The 18,132-nt window shown below is 40.9% G+C and overlaps 1 protein-coding gene across 1 annotated transcript in view; it reads left to right on the top strand.

Moving 5' to 3' along the window:
* The first annotated feature begins 3,873 nt into the window (after positions 1-3,873).
* Positions 3,874-18,132, top strand: part of LOC141258987 (serotransferrin-A-like) — a 58,426-nt gene continuing 44,167 nt past the window's right edge. Inside the window, exons 1-5 of the mRNA XM_073674336.1 lie at positions 3,874-4,030; positions 10,375-10,535; positions 12,872-12,980; positions 13,473-13,664; positions 16,626-16,767. Coding sequence (XP_073530437.1) covers positions 3,988-4,030; positions 10,375-10,535; positions 12,872-12,980; positions 13,473-13,664; positions 16,626-16,767 — 647 coding nt within the window. The 5' untranslated portion in view covers positions 3,874-3,987. The remainder of the gene's footprint in view (positions 4,031-10,374; positions 10,536-12,871; positions 12,981-13,472; positions 13,665-16,625; positions 16,768-18,132) is intronic.

The following is an 18,132-nucleotide window of genomic DNA, read 5'->3' as shown; positions in this document are numbered from 1 at the left end:
GAGTTTTGGTGAGCGGCCCTATCTTGGCAGGTTTGTTGTGGTGCCATGTTTATTCCATTTGATGATAATGGATTTGATTGTGTTCTGGGGATCATCAGAGATTGGGATATTTTTTTATAACCCATCAACCCTTGACATTGAATTCCAGCATCGGCCTCCTGATGAACCTAATGATTGGGGAAACGCGTCTGTAATGCACACGCTCGGGCTGAGTGGCGTGTGCGTGTATATGTAGTGATTCCACTGGACCGTGCCGGAGAGTGAATGCCTGGAGGGACGTAACTAAGTATCCACCCGATCCGACCAGGTTCGCACGACGGCATACGACGCCAGTGCACCAAGGAGGAACCAAGCAGAGGGACCAGGTGCTACTCCAGGACAGACCCCGGACACGGCTGTTGACCCACACAGGGGAATACAGGAACAGGCAGGTTAGGCTGGCACACAGACTGCTGGGTATAGGCAGACACGGCTGGTATGCAGACTGGCGGATGCTGGTAAGCACGACTGGTATGCAGGCAGGGAGGTACTGGCAGGTACGACAGGTTGGAGCACCGAGTGGATAGGACCCAGTACAGACTGGGACTCAGGAACAGAACCGCAGATGCTGTGGACAAACAGCAGAGTGAGGCCGCCCAGAGCGGCGAGCAAGAGCAGAACAAGACGAGACCGCCTGGAGTGGTGAGCGAGAGAAGAGCAGGACAAGGCCGCCTGGAGCGGTGAGCAAGAGAGGAGCAGGACGAGACTGCCGAAGCAGCAAGCAAAGGGTCAGAGCAGAGCGAGACTGCCGGAGCATTGAGCAAAGGGTCAGAGCAGAACGAGACTGCCGGAGCAGCGCGCAAAGGGTCAGAGCAGAGCGAGACTGCCGGAGCAGCGCGCAAAGGGTCAGAGCAGAGCGAGACTGCCGGAGCAGCGAGCAAAGGGTCAGAGCAGAGCGAGACTGCCGGAGCAGCGAGCAAAGGGTCAGAGCAGAGCGAGACTGCCGAAGCAGCGAGCAAAGGGTCAGAGCAGAGCGAGAACCGCAGGAGCGGTGAGCAAGGCAGAGTAGGCAAGAACCGCCGGAGCGATGAGCAAGGCAGAGCAGAGGGGACAGGGCTCTGTTCACATGGAACAGACTGGAAGGGAAAGGCAGAACCAGGTACACACAGGATACTTGCAATGAAGTAGCAAGTGGACTCTAAACTCACAAACGGGAGTACAGGGATAACGAGTAGGAGTTAGGTACGGGATCAGATTCTGCAGGAAAAGGGAAGGTACGGACATAGAGAAAAACAGGTAACAGGCTAGGAGAGTATTAAGACAAGAACAGACATAGCAGCAAGATACAGGAGAGGGTCTAGGTATGCGGCCCCTAGAAGGCGGAACGAAAAGGCTAGGAGCATGTTCAGACAGGAACAGGCAAGATACAGGAACGGGTCTAGGTATGCGGCCCCTAGAAGGCGGAAAGAACAGGCTAGGAGCGTGTTCACACTGGCCTGGAAATACAGCCTCCAGGATAGGCAGAAGACAACAGGCTAGAAGATAGTTCAGACAGGACACAGTTCAGACACGGGAACAGATACCGCAAGGCAGCAAACATAGACAGGACCTGGCACATCAGTGACTGGAAGCCAACTGACAGAACACAATGCTCAGGCATGGATTCCAGGGAGGAGCTGGGTTAAATACCAGGTGACAGACAGCAATAGGCTGAGGACGCACAAGGGGTGTGCCTGCAGCAGCTACAAGAAGCAGGAAGTGATCGGGCGCCGCCCTTAAGCAGTAGAAACAGAGGCAAGCAGACAGCATGGAGGGAAGCCAGGCTAGCAGACTGGACTGGAGATCAAGTGCACACTCTTGCACAGTGGGAGATGGACCACTATGCAAGGACGCCGCCAGGTATGTTACAGCGTCAAGGCAAATTTCAACTAAGAGATAAGTTTATCAATTGACTCTTTTGCATCTATATATATTTCTAAAAACATTTTTATGCTAGGAATACCATTGTATTAGACTTGACAGTCACCTTTATTCCTGTGTTTAGCTCTCCCTATAGGGCGTAACAGGGACAATAAGGGGCCGCCGCCGTTGAGAGGGGGCGCCCAAATATGCTGTTAGGGTGCCTACCTCTGTGTTAAGCAGGATCATACTAGAGCTTTTTCAGGGCAATTTAAGTCCACATTTTATAGCAGTAATCCTCTTTAGGGAGATGTGCCATTGATGATCATTGATAATCCAGTTGCTGTTTTTAATACACGGGCATTGGTGTGTTTTAAGAGAAGCAAACAAAAGTATTGTTTTAGAGGGTTTATATGTTCACGTATTACGACTCCTTCTAGGTGTACCATTTATGTTAATTTTCAAATATTCTTTTATAACCTATCCCTGGCTTATGCTTCTCAACAGCTTTGTCCCTTACTTGTTTGGAAATCTCCTTGGTCTTCATGGTGCGGTTTGGTTAGTGGTGTTGCAGCCTCTGTGGCCTTTCAGGAAAGGTGTGTATATACTAACAGACCATGTAACAATTAGATTGCACACAGGTGGACTTCCTTTCACTAAGCATGTGCTTGCACCAGACATTTTTAGGGGCTTCATAGCAAAAGGAGAGAATACATAAGCACATGCCAATTTTTAGTTATTTGATCCCATAAATGTAATTTATGCCTATATTTTTATGACATCACTAACTTAGACTATTTAGTGCTCATGCATCACACACAAATCGGATTATAAAAATATTTAAGGAAGTGAATACTTCCATAAGCCACTGTATATGTACGGTATATAATTTTTCACATTTTTTTTTTTAGTTTATTTGTTATTCTTCATAGAGGACGTACACCTGAAAATGTGGAATATACTATATACTGCAATACCACAGCATTACAGTATATAGCAACAATCACAGTCTCCAATGAAGCCCAGCCACAGACTGGTCTTCACAGAAGTATCATAATGGTAGACACGGGGGTCATAGTAACCCATTGGGTCCCCACGACTGCATAGCGAGAGGCCAATGGACACATTGAACCACTCATGAGCCTGCATCAAACAAAGTGAACAAGCATTGGAAACACTAGTACATCCAATATATCAAAGGGGTTGAAAGGCACCATGTTTGTCTGTCTAGTCTAAGGGATTCATCGAGACTGATATTTTGCATGCCAGTCTTGGTGAACTGGGCACTGCACTAAGATGCACCAAATTCATTTAAAGGCATGCTCCTCTTAAAGAATTTAACCCATCTTTCAACTGACGTGTGCCACCTCCAGATGTTGGATGATTTCCTAGCAAGTTTTATGCCATTTTAGTGGCGTAAATTATCTTGAATTATTCAGGCACCTTTGATCACCTCTGCTCTGCTTACTTTTCTAAAAGGTGGGTGAGCTGTCCAGGATTGGCGTAGAAACAACAAGAGTTGCAAAATTTTGGCGCAATGTTGAGTTTTTATACCTTTTTTGTGACATTTTGAGGGTTTGACACATTTTTTGGTGCATTGCATCACTCATTAAGCCACATCCTTTCCTCATTAAGCCACCCCATTTTTCAGTGAGGCCACGCACCCTTGCCGGACAAATGGAAAAAAATTCATTTTTATGGTGCAAATTTTGCATGAATTCTGATGCATTTAGCTTGATAAATCTTCCCCATAGTGTGGCTGCATAAATGAACTTTTCTCCTTTTCACAATTTTGTATCCATGCCAAATACAAGATGAAGATTGGGAATTTCCCTCCATTTTCCCGTACATAATCTCTTTAGTAAAGTAGACTAACCCAGAAAGCCATTCACATTAGGGTGGACTTATGCCAAAAGTTCTGTCTACGGAGATTAGTAGGATGAAAATTAGGAGGAGGTTTCAACTATTGAGAAACACATCAGGTAAACATTGCCGAGGCCAAATCTGTCCAGTCAGCTCCCCTGCGCTTGTATAAAAGGGCAAAGATAATCCTGACATCTCTCCACAAACTGAGCTCTGGCAGTTTGTGAAGGAGACACTGAGGAGACAATGGCGTCCACTTTCCTACTCACTCTGTGCCTTGGCACGCTGGGTAAGTGACAGATAATTCCTGCAGATAATACTATATTGTACATGGAAAGTAGGAGAACTGAGACATAAAGAAGATCAGAATCAATCACAATTCCTCCAATTCATATAGATTAGATGTATAGATAGAAATGAATTCTGCGCAGAACAAGACTTTTTGCAATTTGACTCTCTGGTTGACATAGCAGCTTGTGTGCAGAAAGCATCAATTTTATATAATTGTGAACATAAATAATAATTAACTTATTGAAACTGAGGTATTGATAATGAGAATTATTATATCCATGTTCTAACAATTAGTAGCTGTATTAGTAGAATTTTAGCCTATCTATCTATCTATCTATCTATCTATCTATCTATCTATCTATCTATTATGTCTATCTATCTATAATCTATCTATTATGTCTATCTATCTATCTATTATGTCTAGCTATTTATTATGTCTATCTATTATCTATCTATCTATCTATTATCTATCTATCTATCTATCTATTCATATCTATCTATCTATTCATATCTATCTATCTATCTATCTATCTATCTATATATATATCTATCTATTATGTCTATCTATCTATCTATTATGTCTATCTATTTATTATGTCTATCTATTATCTATCTATTCATATCTATCTATCTATCTATCTATCTATCTATCTATCTATCTATCTATCTGTCTATTTAATACAATAACAGGTAGAATCCCAATAGCTGCAGTGAAAAAAAATGGGTTCTTTCTATCAGAGTGATTTTTTGGGGGCTTTTGCAATCTAAGCCTTTCTTAAAGGGAACTTGTCACCTTAAAATTTCTTCCAATCTGCAGACCTCATGTTATAGAGCAGCAGGAGCTGAGCAGATTGATCTATAGTTTTATGAGAAAAGATTCAGAATAACCTGCAATTTAAGCATTTAAAGTAACCTCATAAAACTATAGATCCACTCTGTGCAACTCTTCCTGCTCGATAACATGGTGCCACAGATTGGATGGCATTTCATGGTGTCAGGTTCCCTTAAAACTGAAAAATGTCAAGCTGAAACATCTCTCAATAAATCACCTTCTTTTCTTCACCACAATTTTTGGGGTGCTATCATTTTTTGCATTTTATACGTTAGAAGGCATGGAGTTCTTTCACTGTGCAACTTCCTTGAATTTTTCTTTAATCGTTCAATCTACTACAGATGAGCAAATCAATTAGATGCGAATCAAATTTGTGTGAAATCGTTAAAAATGTGCTGAACTCTGCAAGCTGGAACAATTTGTAATTTTTGTTTCATGCGAATTGCCTAAAATGACCTGCCACCATTTTACACATTGCAAAAGATTGCATCATGCAAGGAAGGCGCATATAACCTCAAGCGTACTGGCGAGGATTCTCCCATAATGCCTTATAGCTAGCACATCACATGGTAGGGCTCAGCCACTCAAGAGGGACTAGTGTAACCTTGGCCATTGAGATAAGAAGAGAAAGCCATAAAGAGTGAGCAACTGTCCAGAAACCCCAGGAGAGTCTGTAAAAATACGGCACTTTTTTGCCCTGCCCGTAAAAAAACCATTTCAGACGTCCGTGATTTTTTTGAAGCTGAAGAATTATTTTGATTGTAATTATAGTCATTTTACAGTTTAGGCTATGTTCACACATCAAGGGTTTTTCAGCCTTTTTTTATGCAAATTTTCTGCTGCATTTTGCAGTACCAGCAAAGTCTATGAGATTCCAGAATTCTTCGTTCATACATTATGGTTTTTCTTTGTTCAGGATTTTGTGCCTTGCATGTATTTTTGGAAAATAGAGCACGTCACTTCTTTCAGCGTTTTTTTCAGCGTTTTTCCATCCATAGGAAATAACGAGTGGTGAAAAAAAACACACCAAAAAACACATCAAAATTTGTTTCAGCATTTTTTCAGCGTTTTTGATGCCAAAATAGAATGGGGTTCTTTTTTATCACCGTACTTTATGTACATGCCTAAAAAGAGACAGAAGGACAGTGGAAAAAAAAACGCACCAAAAACACATAAAAAAAGCACCAAAACTGCAAGAAAAATCTGCAGCAAACCTCCCTTGAGAGATCAGGTTTTGATGCAGATTTGTGATGCAAAAAAAAACCATGATGTGTGAACATAGCTTAACAGTGAATGCAGCTGATGTCTTCATATCAGAATTATGGGCTGTAGACATAGATCACTTATAATCATTATCATTTATTGTGGTTTTACAATGTGTCCATAAAAAATATTGTCTTTCCATGATTTTTTGATAAGCTGTCTAGAAAAACGTAAAGGTTAAATTGACAACTATTATATTTTGTGCGACAAGGAAGATCAGTGTGTGAGGAACAGGCTGTTGGTTCTCACTAGTTTCCATCCCATAGCCAATATTGCGGTCACCTTGACATTACTAAGGCTATTCTATTGTTAACCTTTCACACTTTTTAGTTTTTTTCTTCCCCCTCTTCCAAGAGCCAAAACTTTTTTATTTTTCTGTCCACTTTGCCATATGGGGGTTTGTTTTTTGTGGGACAAGTTGTACTTTTGAATGACATCATTTATTTTATCATGTGATGCACTGGAAAGCAGAAAAAAATCTAAGTGCATTGAAATTGCAAAAAAAAGTATAATTTCAGAATATTTTTTTTATTTTTATTGACCGTGTTCACTATACGGTAAAACTGACCTGGCAATATGATTCTCCTGGTCTGGACCAGTACACTAATACCAAATAGTTTTTCTTTTTATTTAAGTGGTAAAAAACTTTTCAGAAATTTGTAAAAAAAAAAAAACCTTTCTTCTGTCACCATTTTCCGACACCCGTAACATTTTCATTTGTCAGGATCTGGGGATGTGTGAGGGCTTATTTTTGGCACCCTGAACTAAAATTTTTATTTATACCATTTTGGGGAATGCTTTGATCGGCTCTTAATGCTTTGATCGGCTCTTGGCGGCCAAAAAAAACCCTGTAATTCAGGCGTTTACATGTCTTTTCACATTACGCCGTTTACAGCTTATTTCATTTTATAATTCGATAAATCAGACTTGTACGAACGCAGCGTTACCAAATATGTGTATTTTTTTTAAATTATTTTTAATGGTGCAAAAGGGGGGTGACTTTAACCTTTGTGCTTTTTTTAATATTTTTAAAAACATTTTTTACTTTCACTGTATTCAACAGCGCCCTTAGGGGACTTGAAGCTGCGATTGTCTGTAATCCTGCAATATATAGCATTGTTTCAGCACTGCAAAAATCACAATCTCCTAGGAACGCCAACTAAACAATGGCTTTCACAGGAGGATGGTAATGAAAAGGCAGACCTCCGGCTGTCTTGACAACCCATCAGTGTCCCACAATCATGTCACTGGTTCGCTGATGGGAGCATGGAATGATGCGCCCCCCCTGCTGGTTCGTGATATAGTGTTAATCTGCAGGTTGATAGCATTATGAAGGTGCCTGACAGCCAGTGCTAGGAACCCTCTTTGGAGGTTCACACAGCAGAAGAAAACATAATTTGTGTATTCACGTTGCAGCAAAAAAATACCCAAAAATATATTTATACACTTTTGTCCTCTGTAATTTATTTCCATCAGCAACTATGCAGTCTTATCTGCTGACAGACTATCATAAAAAAAGTACATCTCTCCCAAAATGCATTTTAAATGGGCTATACATGTCACGGGTGTATCAAGTGTGACAGACAGTTCCTCTGGATCCGGCTGTAGAAGGTCACTGTGCTTGGGATTGCAGACGCCTTCTTGATCCTCTCATCTCTGTAGTGTAGTGATATGCTTCTCCCTTTAGGACCCAGCAGCGACCTCCACCTTCTGCTGCTGATTGACACATCCTTGCTGGGTAGTTAAATACTCTCAGTGCCTCCAGAGAGTTGCCGGTGATAGTTCTATGTTCCTCTGTCCATGCGTGGAGTACTAGTAGTTGGCTATTTTCTTCTTGGACTTACCTTGGAGGACAGTTGGCATTATCTCTCTGGTGTCTTCTCAAGCTAAGAGTATCCCCTTTATTTGCTTACCTTGTTGTCTATAGTTACAGTGGGGCCTGACTATTGTTCACCCTGTCCCCTCCCTACTTAGGGCCTAGCTCTAGGGACATTCAGGGATTAGGTTTCCTACTCGGAAATAGGTGTGTAACCTATATAGGGACGATAGGGTAATCAGGGTGATATTAGATCTGCCTAGGGGTCTCCACTCCCCCTCTTCCCATCATTGTACACTTGTTTCTTCCCTCACCTAGCATTACAATACAGTGTTGTAGGGAGAGCATAGCCCCTATAACAACAATACTAGCAGTGTGCATTTGTAGAGAGATGGACAAGAGAGACTAAGTAACTGTAAGCTAACACCACCCTCTGCTGGAACAAACTGAAAATAAAAGTAAACAAAGAATTGTGCTAGCAGGAATCAAATGTTACTAGCATGTTTGCAGGGGGAGAAACTTTGTGTGATGGACCTGATCATGTGACCCAAAGAGTTTCCTGGGTATAAAGGCCGTGTGTGCCAGATTGCAGGGGCTTTTTTGCGCCAAGAAAGCGCAGGGTGTGGATGCGCACCAGAGAAGATGCAGTAGCCAGAGATTTTGTCGCCAGGCTGCAGAGTGGAGCAGACGTGTTCCAGAGAGACAACAGAGCCCAGCATGACAGGCCTTAGCCGGAGGGCTGCACTGCACCAGAGTTGGACATCGCCTGAGAGGCTTTGCACTCCTCACAGAAGTGCCCTGAGCCCTGCGCATGTTGGTCAGAGTCAGGACCTGCACCCCACACTGAGTATGTTCCTGGGATCCGACGCCGACTGTCAAGAGCCGAGGTCTGGACCTCCTTACCTCAAGCGTGAGAGACTACCGTAGACTGTCAAGCCGAGAATAGCTGAGAGAGGACTGCGACAGGAAAGACGCGCCGACAGCAGCGGAGGAACAGCACAAGTGAACAGAGCCGTCTCTTACAACTCTCACCTATGGTACAGGGGACAGTAGGTATTAGGATCTCAGGATAGATGGGACCCTTTTGCTGCTTGGGAGGCTAAACGGAATCTGATAGACTTTATCTCAAAGAGACTTGGGGCCTAGTGGGAAGAACTGGTGACTCCCACTATGGCCATATAAAGAGAAAGAGAACTCACGTGGTGTCTCCCACGACTGGGTGCATCACACTGTTGCAAAGAACTGTACTGTTATTCACTGAAATATTTCTCTTTGCTCTTCCAAGTTGCTGTTTATCACCCTTGCTACTATTCCCCTTTGTAGAGTAGTTGTTATACATATAAAGTGGTTATATCAACCCCTCACAGTTCTCGTCTTGTGTCTCTGTGCGTTGCATTCCGGCACCTGCATTACACATTCACTGGTACAGTGCTTCAGAAAATATCTTTCAATTCATATGCAAATGAGGGGACTTCGGTGCACCCTTGTCATGGTCAAGACTTTGGGGTACTGTTATGCCTCCTCATTTGCATATTGTTGTCCTTCCCTCACTTTTGATTGGCAGTGCTTGCTTCCCAGACTGTCTGAGTGCAGCCAGCGTTAGTGCAGTTGTGCATGTACACTTTCATGCGCTCTCGTTCTCCTCCTTGTCTGGCGCCACTTCCGGGTATATAAGTTTAACAAGCAGCGTCAGGCATTGCACCAGTAACAGATACAGTGCTAGTATGGTTGTTATAGTGGCTAAGTCCCCTACAACACTTTTTTTCTGGATTGTGACCCTCCAAGGGGAGTCGCTAGCACTGACCCTCAGGAGTCACAAGCACTTCTGCGGATGGGTGAGAAATGTCTTTGTTTACAAAAACATCCATAAGAACAAATGAGAAAAAAAACTACCAGGTAATGTAATAAAAATATTATACACCAGAACTTTTCCATTTTTACGACATTTCTGAGTTACAACTGTCTGTGCCTTATAATCCTCACTGCCCAGTACAAGATTTAATGTAATTATGGTATGTTGACAGGGCCATTATGAGACATGTATTCTTCCTAACTGTATACATACTGTGATGTTGGCTACCACAGTGCAAATTATTTGGTTACCTACTAAACAATGAAAGGAATTGTCCTGAATTAGTAAAACATGGCTCCTTTATTTTTTTAGAAACCGCTCCTCCTCGGACCATGGGTTGTATGTGATATTGCAGTTAGGCTCAATTCACTTTTATGGAGCTCAGATACAATATCAGACACAACCCATGGTCAGGAGTGGCACTGTTTCTGTAAAATAAAAAAAATAAGCAGCCATGTTTTTCTAGTTCTTGACAATTACAATAAGATGTACTTTGCTAAATTCTCCTATAACAATTAGATTCTTGTTGCTGAAAAGCATAACATCTTAACCAACTTTTTCCACTATTTTTCTCCATAGCCATGTGCCTTGCTGCGCCTACCAATAACATCCGCTGGTGTGTGAAGTCTGACCAGGAATTAAAAAAATGCAAAGAGTTAAGCAAAACCTGTGCTACCGACGAGATCTCTCTGTCTTGTGTCCATAAGGCCCACACTGATGAATGTTTCAAGGCCATTGCTGTAAGATTACATAATTGCTAAGATTGTGACTTTTGCTATTATCTTTGTACGTGCAATTTAATTTTTTTAGGGATCATTGAAGTAGTGGTCCGAAACTAACACTGATTTAATTCTAAATCTTTATCAATTTCTAATCTCTTTTCTAATACATTTTAATTAAAAATTCCCTATAGGTCCCTCATTTCTCTATCTATCTGCTCTATTTTTTTTTTTTTTACCAACTTCATGCTTGATGAAGCTTCGTTTGTTCATTTGAGCATTCCAGTGCTTTCTGGGTTACTCAAAGAAGACGCCATCAGGGGGCAGAGGTTGAGGTCACTGCTGCCACCTCTGTCCCCACCTTGAAATAAGTCATCAATGATGTTCATTCATTTCAAGGACTGGGCTAGTCTCTGCTGTACTGAGCATGCATTAGTTGTCAATTCTGACGTATGCTCTGTAGGATCTAGCCACTGTACAATATTCTTTTTAATGCACAGTGACCGTGCGTTTGCTGGCTCTGGGCAGAGCTGGTCTCTGTATGCCAGGTATTCTTACAATGCGCTTTGTTGCCAGCTTGTTTCTAGTGATCTAAGCCGGTGAGAAAGTGCTCTGGCATTGCTAACATTACACAGTGCACAGCACACAAGGACTAGCCCAGCTCCTGAAACGAAGGTCACTGATAATGCTTCTTTTAGGTAGGGGGCAGTGGTTATGGCAGTGACCTTAGCCTTTGCTCCCTGATGTTGCTTCGTTTAAGTATCCCAGTTGGATTCTGAAATGAAGTGTCATCAAAAAATGTAAAAAAACGATGTAGGACAAAAGCTGGAGTGCTGATATATATATATATAGCACAAGTGATCGGATAAACACAGTATCAAGTCCCCTAAGGGGATTATTAATTACAGTGAAAAGTAAAACAAAGTTTTTAAAAACTTGAAAAAAAAAACAAATTCAAATCACCCCCCTTTCGCCCCATTGAAAATAAAACAATAAAAAAAATAAAAATACACATATTTAATATCGCTATGTTTAGAAAAGTCTGATCTCTAAAAATATAAAATAAATTAATCTGATCGGTTACCAGTGTAACAAAAAAAAAAAATTTAAAACGCTAGAATTCAATTTTTTTGGCCACTGCAACATTACAATAAAATGTAATGAGAGGCAATCAAAACATCATATCTACCCAAAAATGGTATCAGTAAAAACATCAGCTCATGGCACAAAAATTATGTTCTCACACAGCCCCATAATACCAAAAAATGAAAATGTTACGGGTCTCGGAAAATGGCAACAAAAGCTAAAAAACAATTTCTTTCAGATTTCGTAAAAAATTTTCACCACTTAAATAAAAAAAAAAATAAAAAAAACATGTTTGGTATCTGCGTACTCTTATTGACCTGGAAAATCACATTGCCAGGTCAATTTTAGGCTTAGGCTTAGTGCCCACGATGCAGAAATGAAGCAGAAATTTTCCTGAGCATTTCTGCATCTCCTTGGCAGAAAAACGCATGCGGTTTTTACATGTGTTTTTGACGCGTATTTGACGCGTATTTGCATGTGCATTTGCCATGCGTTTTTCCAATGCATTGTATAGGCAAATACGCATGCAGAAACGCACAAGAATTGGTCATGTCCGTATTTTTTCTGCGAGTAAAATCTCTCTTGGAAGGAAGAGAGTAAAAAAAAGGAAAATGAAAAAAAAAAACGGAAAATCGCCTGGAGGTGAAAGGGTTCACGTTCAAATCAGATGTTTATGTGAAATGCATATTTTTTCACGTTTTTTTTTTAACTTTCCATATCACCGTGTATAGAAAACATGTGTATGGAAAACAAGAAACAAAAATAAAACAGATATCTTATTATTTTCACTTTGCCCACTAATTCTAATACTAGCCTTACACAAGAAGACTTTTCAGCATATTCACTTTTCAGGATCACTTTTATTAACACCTCTATATACAATAGATAACAGAGGATCCATTATTCACAGTGGGTGATATCAAAGCACACTTCCTCCTCTCCCCTAACAGTAACCTTTGTTCATATTAGAGTATACTCAAAAATACTTCTATAAAAGTCAGAGCCAGTCTATTGAAAAAAACATATGTCTGATGAAAAGAAAATTGGGCAAGAGTCCAGTATTAGACCTCATGGGCAGTGTGAAAATTGCAAGATTTCTGATTTTTTTTATATACAGTGATATTAAAAATGACCACGCACCTGACGCTGCACTACCATAAAAACACGATTGACAGGCCATTCAGGTGTTAAGGGTATATTTTCATGTTGAATTTTCAGTACCACTTTTTTTTGTGTGAACAAATCCTACTGATTTTTTATTTCCTTTTTAGGATGGATTGGCAGATGCAATCACTTTGGATAGTGGAGATATTTACAGGGCTTATCTACATCCATATAACCTGATCCCGATCTTGTCAGAAAATTATGGCACTGAGAAAGGTACGGTAATTGAATTGGCCAGATGTTCAATGATGAGACACTATAATCGGTACCTGTGGTAATAATGCTATGGCATACACTGAAAGTGGGAAAACTTCTTAGATATCTATTGGCTGAATGCTCGTTTGGCCTACAAGTATTTCTCTCGAACCTCTCGTCCAAATGTACACTGAGCTCGGCCAAGTGCATATGTGTGCTGAATCATGAGTGGGGACTTTCATGCTGCCAGACACCTATGGTGTTGGATCTTCCATTAGACCAAAAGGATTGAGCATATTGAAATCCTAAAGGTTATTCTTTTTCTCCCAACCGTTGCTGTCACGGAAAAGGCGAGAAGTTGAAAGGCCACCATACATAGGAGATAGTGCCATTCCCACCGAAAATGGAGAATTTGGAAATGTAAAAGTCTTAATAAGTTAGAAATGTGTAATGCCTTTATATACAGTATATGAACACATGATGATTGCAATCCTGCAAACCTTACTTTTACAGATGTGGATACTTGCTATTACGCAGTGGCTCTTGTGAAAAAATCCAGTAAATTTATGTTTAATGAGCTTAAGGGTAAGAGATCTTGCCACACTGGCGTTGGAAGGACAGCAGGCTGGGTTGTTCCCTTTGGCATACTACGTGCAGAAAAACAATTGGAATGGGAAGGACCAGAAGAACAATCTATGGAGAAAGGTAAATATTCTTCCATTATCCATTTATTCATGTTTATGCATCTGACAATGGCATAACATGGGGCGCTGACATCAAAAGGGAATCTGAATTCATCCCATGAGACACCGTAGTGTTGAAAAGTCAACATCAAATTCCTGACCAAAGAGCCAGGTGTAAACTAAAAAGGGACAGATAGCTACTGGTTTCTAGCTGTAATGTTGAAAGAAGACACAATTCCATTAAGTTAAGCCTACAGTATAACATGTTGATCGAGAAGAAGGCAAAAACCCCATGAAGCAGATGCTAATTGTCCTATATTAGAGGAAAATTTACTTCCCAACTCCACATATGGCAATCAGATCAGTTCCCTGGATCAACGTCCCAATTCTGATATCTAGTGCTTATAACTTGTAAAATTATATTGTACAAAAATGGCATCCAGGCCCTCTTTGTACTTTTTTAGTGAATCAACCATTACAACATCACGTGGCAGAGAGTTTCATAATCTCACTGCTCTTACGGAAAATAATCGACATTTGTGATGATTAAACCTTCTTTCCTCTAGACATATGGAATGCACCCTTGTCATTCTTGCAGGCCTAGGTGTAAAAAGATTATTATAAAGATTTCTGTACACTGGTACGTTGTAATAAGATCGCCCCTACGCTTTCTTTTTTTTCAAAACTGAATAACGCTAAGTTTGATAACCTGTCTTGTTACCGCAGTGCACCAATTCCCTTAATATCTTTGGTCACTCTTCTCTGCACTTGCCATAGTATAGCTTCGTCCTTATACACTGGAGCCCAAAACTGTACCCAGTTTTGTAATTGTGAACTGACTAGTAACTTGTATGCATCTATGCCTCTTTTAATGTATCCTCTTATTTATTTGCTTTGACAGCCGATGCCTGGCAATCGTCACTAAGGGTGAATATGTTATCCGCCTATACACCCATAGCTTTTTCATTCACAGCTTTAACCAGTGTTTTACTGTTTAGTACCTTACTTTTTGTTACATTAAACTTAAATGGCCTTGTTTATGCCCAAGCCTGCAGCTTAAGTAAATTCCTAGGTGGCATTAAATTATCTTTCTCTGTATTGATTCACTTGAAGAGATCAGTATCATCTGAAAATATTGAAATTATATTCTGCGTGCGCCCAGCAAGGTCATCAATCATAAATATAATAGGAAGTAGAGGGCCCAATACTGACTCCTTTGGTACCCCAATGTTAACTGTAACCCCATTAGATTGCATTCTATTACTATCCACCCTCTGATTTTATATCACTGATCCAGTTCTTACCCAAATTATTACACATATTTTCCCATAGTTCCTTTGTTTTCGTTTTATGTACCAACCTTTTATGTGGCATGGTATTGAACACCTTTGAAAAATCTAGATTTACAACATTCACGACCTTACCCTGGTCTAGTCACAAAGACCTATGTTGATGCTATTATTATCATGAAACTTCAGGATAGCATCTTGGAACACACTCCAATATTTTTCCCTCTGAGGTTAAACTTATAGACCCATAGTTTTCAGGATTATTTTTTCAATATTGGTTAAGGAACACTGCCATACAATCAGGTCTCATTAGATAATTTAACTGCTAGCTGACATAGAATAAGAGCAGATACCACCACTGCAGTTTTAAGCCCATAGGAGGCAAAAGTTTGTTTTCTGGGATACTGAGCAATTGGTAAAATTTAAATGGGTGGTCCGGCACCGAAAATGTGTTTTCAAAATATCTATCATTACACTATAAAAACTTTTGTAATTTGGTTTATTACAAAATACCCTATACCTTTCCCTCTCTAGCTAATCCCTAAATGCGTTTTTTTACTGTACTTCCTGTGATGTTTCATTTAAGAGGAGTCTTAAACAGGATGTCACAGGAGGCTGGGGCTGCACTCATTTATCTATAGTGTCTATCAATCCTCCTGAAATAAGATATCATTAGGGAGCAATGCTGCAGTTACTTACTAGTTTCTTGCATCACCACATCCCCTCTAAAGACATCCTGGATCCTGTGTAATGGATGCTGGGGTAGAAATGAGTGCAGCGCCAGCTCTCTGCTTTTATGTCCACCGCCATAACTTCTGTGAAAGAAGTGAGTGACGCCCTCGCTGCCCCACAGCTTCTAGCACCATTCTCAAACGAATAGTCATTACAGGACAGCACTGATGTCACTCACTGCTTCTAGCACCACCCTCAAAGTAATCATCAGCAGGGGCACTGATAGAAGCGATGAGCGACACCAGTGCCACTCCATGATGATGATTCATTTGAGGGCAGTAGTAGAAGCTGTGGGGTGGTGCTGTTATCACACACTGCTTCTATCTCTGCCCTCTGATGATGTCTTTTTCGGTTAGGAGCTATGGCAGCAGTGGAGATAGAAGCAGAGTGCTGGCACTGCATTCACATCTCCCACAGCGTCCATCATCCAGGATCCAGGAAGTCTTCAGAGGGGGAGGTGATTCAAAAAACTACTGAGTAACTGCAGCACTGCCCCCCAGTGACATCCTGTTCAAGGAGGGGCGATGGATGCTGTGGGGAGTGACTGCAGCCCCAGCCTCCTTTCACATTACACTTGAAACTTTTCTCAAATGAAAAGTCACAGGAAGTACAGTAACAAAACAACACATTTAGGGATTATCTAGATAGGGAAAAGCGTAGTGTATTGTGTAATAAATCAAATTACAAAAGTGGTTAGGGTGGAAGGATAGATATTTAGAAAATACATATTAGGTGTTGGACCACTCCTTTAAATAGGAAAAGATGTGTGGTTAATTATTAAGTCAAACTGATGGATTACAGTTGTTCTAATGGAACAATTATTTCAACTAAGCTCCATAGGTTTACATATACTTTTATTTAAATGGACAGTTAAAGCATCATGAAATCACAGTATATTGTGTCAGTTGCTGTACATTACAGAAGCAATACTATTGTACATATTCTTACTTTTAACCATATAGGATTTGCAAGCTTCTTCTCTGCCAGTTGTGCTCCAGGTGCCAAAGAAGAAAAACTGTGTAGACAGTGTATTGGTCAAGGAAAGGACAAGAAGTGCAAGCTATCTGAAAATGAGCCCTATTATGGATATGCTGGTGCTTGCAGGTGAGTCTGAAGACAATTCCCTTAACTATAATTATGCCCTAGGATGCTTTATAGTCTGTTCTGTCTCCTCTAATGGGATATGTTCATTAAAAGAAATTACATTCCATTCCTGAACCTATGTCCTAATATGTGTTCTTATTACACATGACTTCACAGATGTGCTTCCCAACTGCTTCATATTGTACAAGTGTGATCCAACTAATGGCAGTCTGATAGAAGCCAATTGGCTAAATACTAAGGGGTATACGGAAAGATTCCATTGATTCTATAAGCAATTAACCCTTGTATATTTCACTATCCAAATCTCAAGGTCATCCCCTAGAACATACGTGTCAAACTCTGGCCCATGGGCCAAATCTGGCCCTCGGGGTGATTGTATTTGGCACTCGACACCGGAATCACCACCACTCTATGGGGCCATTATTCTGTATGGAGGACTGTGTAGGGCTATTATTCTGTATAGAGCACTATGTGAGGCCCATTATACTGTATGGAAAGCTATGTGGGGCCATTATTCTGTACGGAGGACTATGTGGGGCCCATTATTCTGTATGGAGGACTATGTGGGGCCATTATTCTGTATGGAGGACTATGTGGGGCCATTATACTGTATGGAGGACTATGTGGGGGGGCCCATTATTCTGTATGGAGGACTATGTGGGGCCCATTATTCTGTATGGAGGACTATGTGGGGGCCATTATACTGTATGGAGGACTATGTGGGGGGGCCCATTATTCTGTATGGAGGACTATGTGGGGCCTATTATTCTGTATGGAGGACTACGTGGGGCCAATTATACTGCATGGAGGACTATGTGGGGCCCATTATACTGTATGGAAAGCTATGTGGCGCCATTATTCTGTACGGAGGACTATGTGGGGCCCATTATTCTGTATGGAGGACTGTGTGGGGCTATTATTCTGTATAGAGCACTATGTGGGGCCCATTATACTGTATAGAGCACTGTGTGGAGCCATTATTCTGTACGGAGGACTATGTGGGGCCCATTATTTTCTATGGAGGACTGTGTGGGGCCCATTATACTGTATACTAGTTGGCCCACGGCTTTGTCCAAGGTTTTCATTTTGGTCCTCTGTGTGTCTTGAGTTTGACATCCCTGCCCTAGAAGTTTGCAAGAATAGCTGCTACTATTTACACGTGTTATATTAATTATAGAATCAATCAGTGTAGTGCATGCATTGAATAATGCTTAAGGTTAAACTGTATATTTTCTTAACTAATAAAATATTGATAACCAACTAGAATCAGTTAAAGAGAACCTGTTAGCAGGATTTTACTTAAATAATGTACAGGCATGGCATATTGGTACTGTAATACTGATTAAAATGATATTGGTGGTGAAG

This window comes from Phyllobates terribilis, unplaced genomic scaffold (assembly GCF_046119375.1).
Source record: "Phyllobates terribilis strain yellow unplaced genomic scaffold, ASM4611937v1 Scaffold_3__8_contigs__length_932513732, whole genome shotgun sequence".
Lineage (NCBI taxonomy): Eukaryota > Metazoa > Chordata > Amphibia > Anura > Dendrobatidae > Phyllobates > Phyllobates terribilis.
The sequence above is the reverse complement of the archived record's forward strand: the minus strand, read 5'-3'. Positions and strand labels throughout refer to the sequence as shown.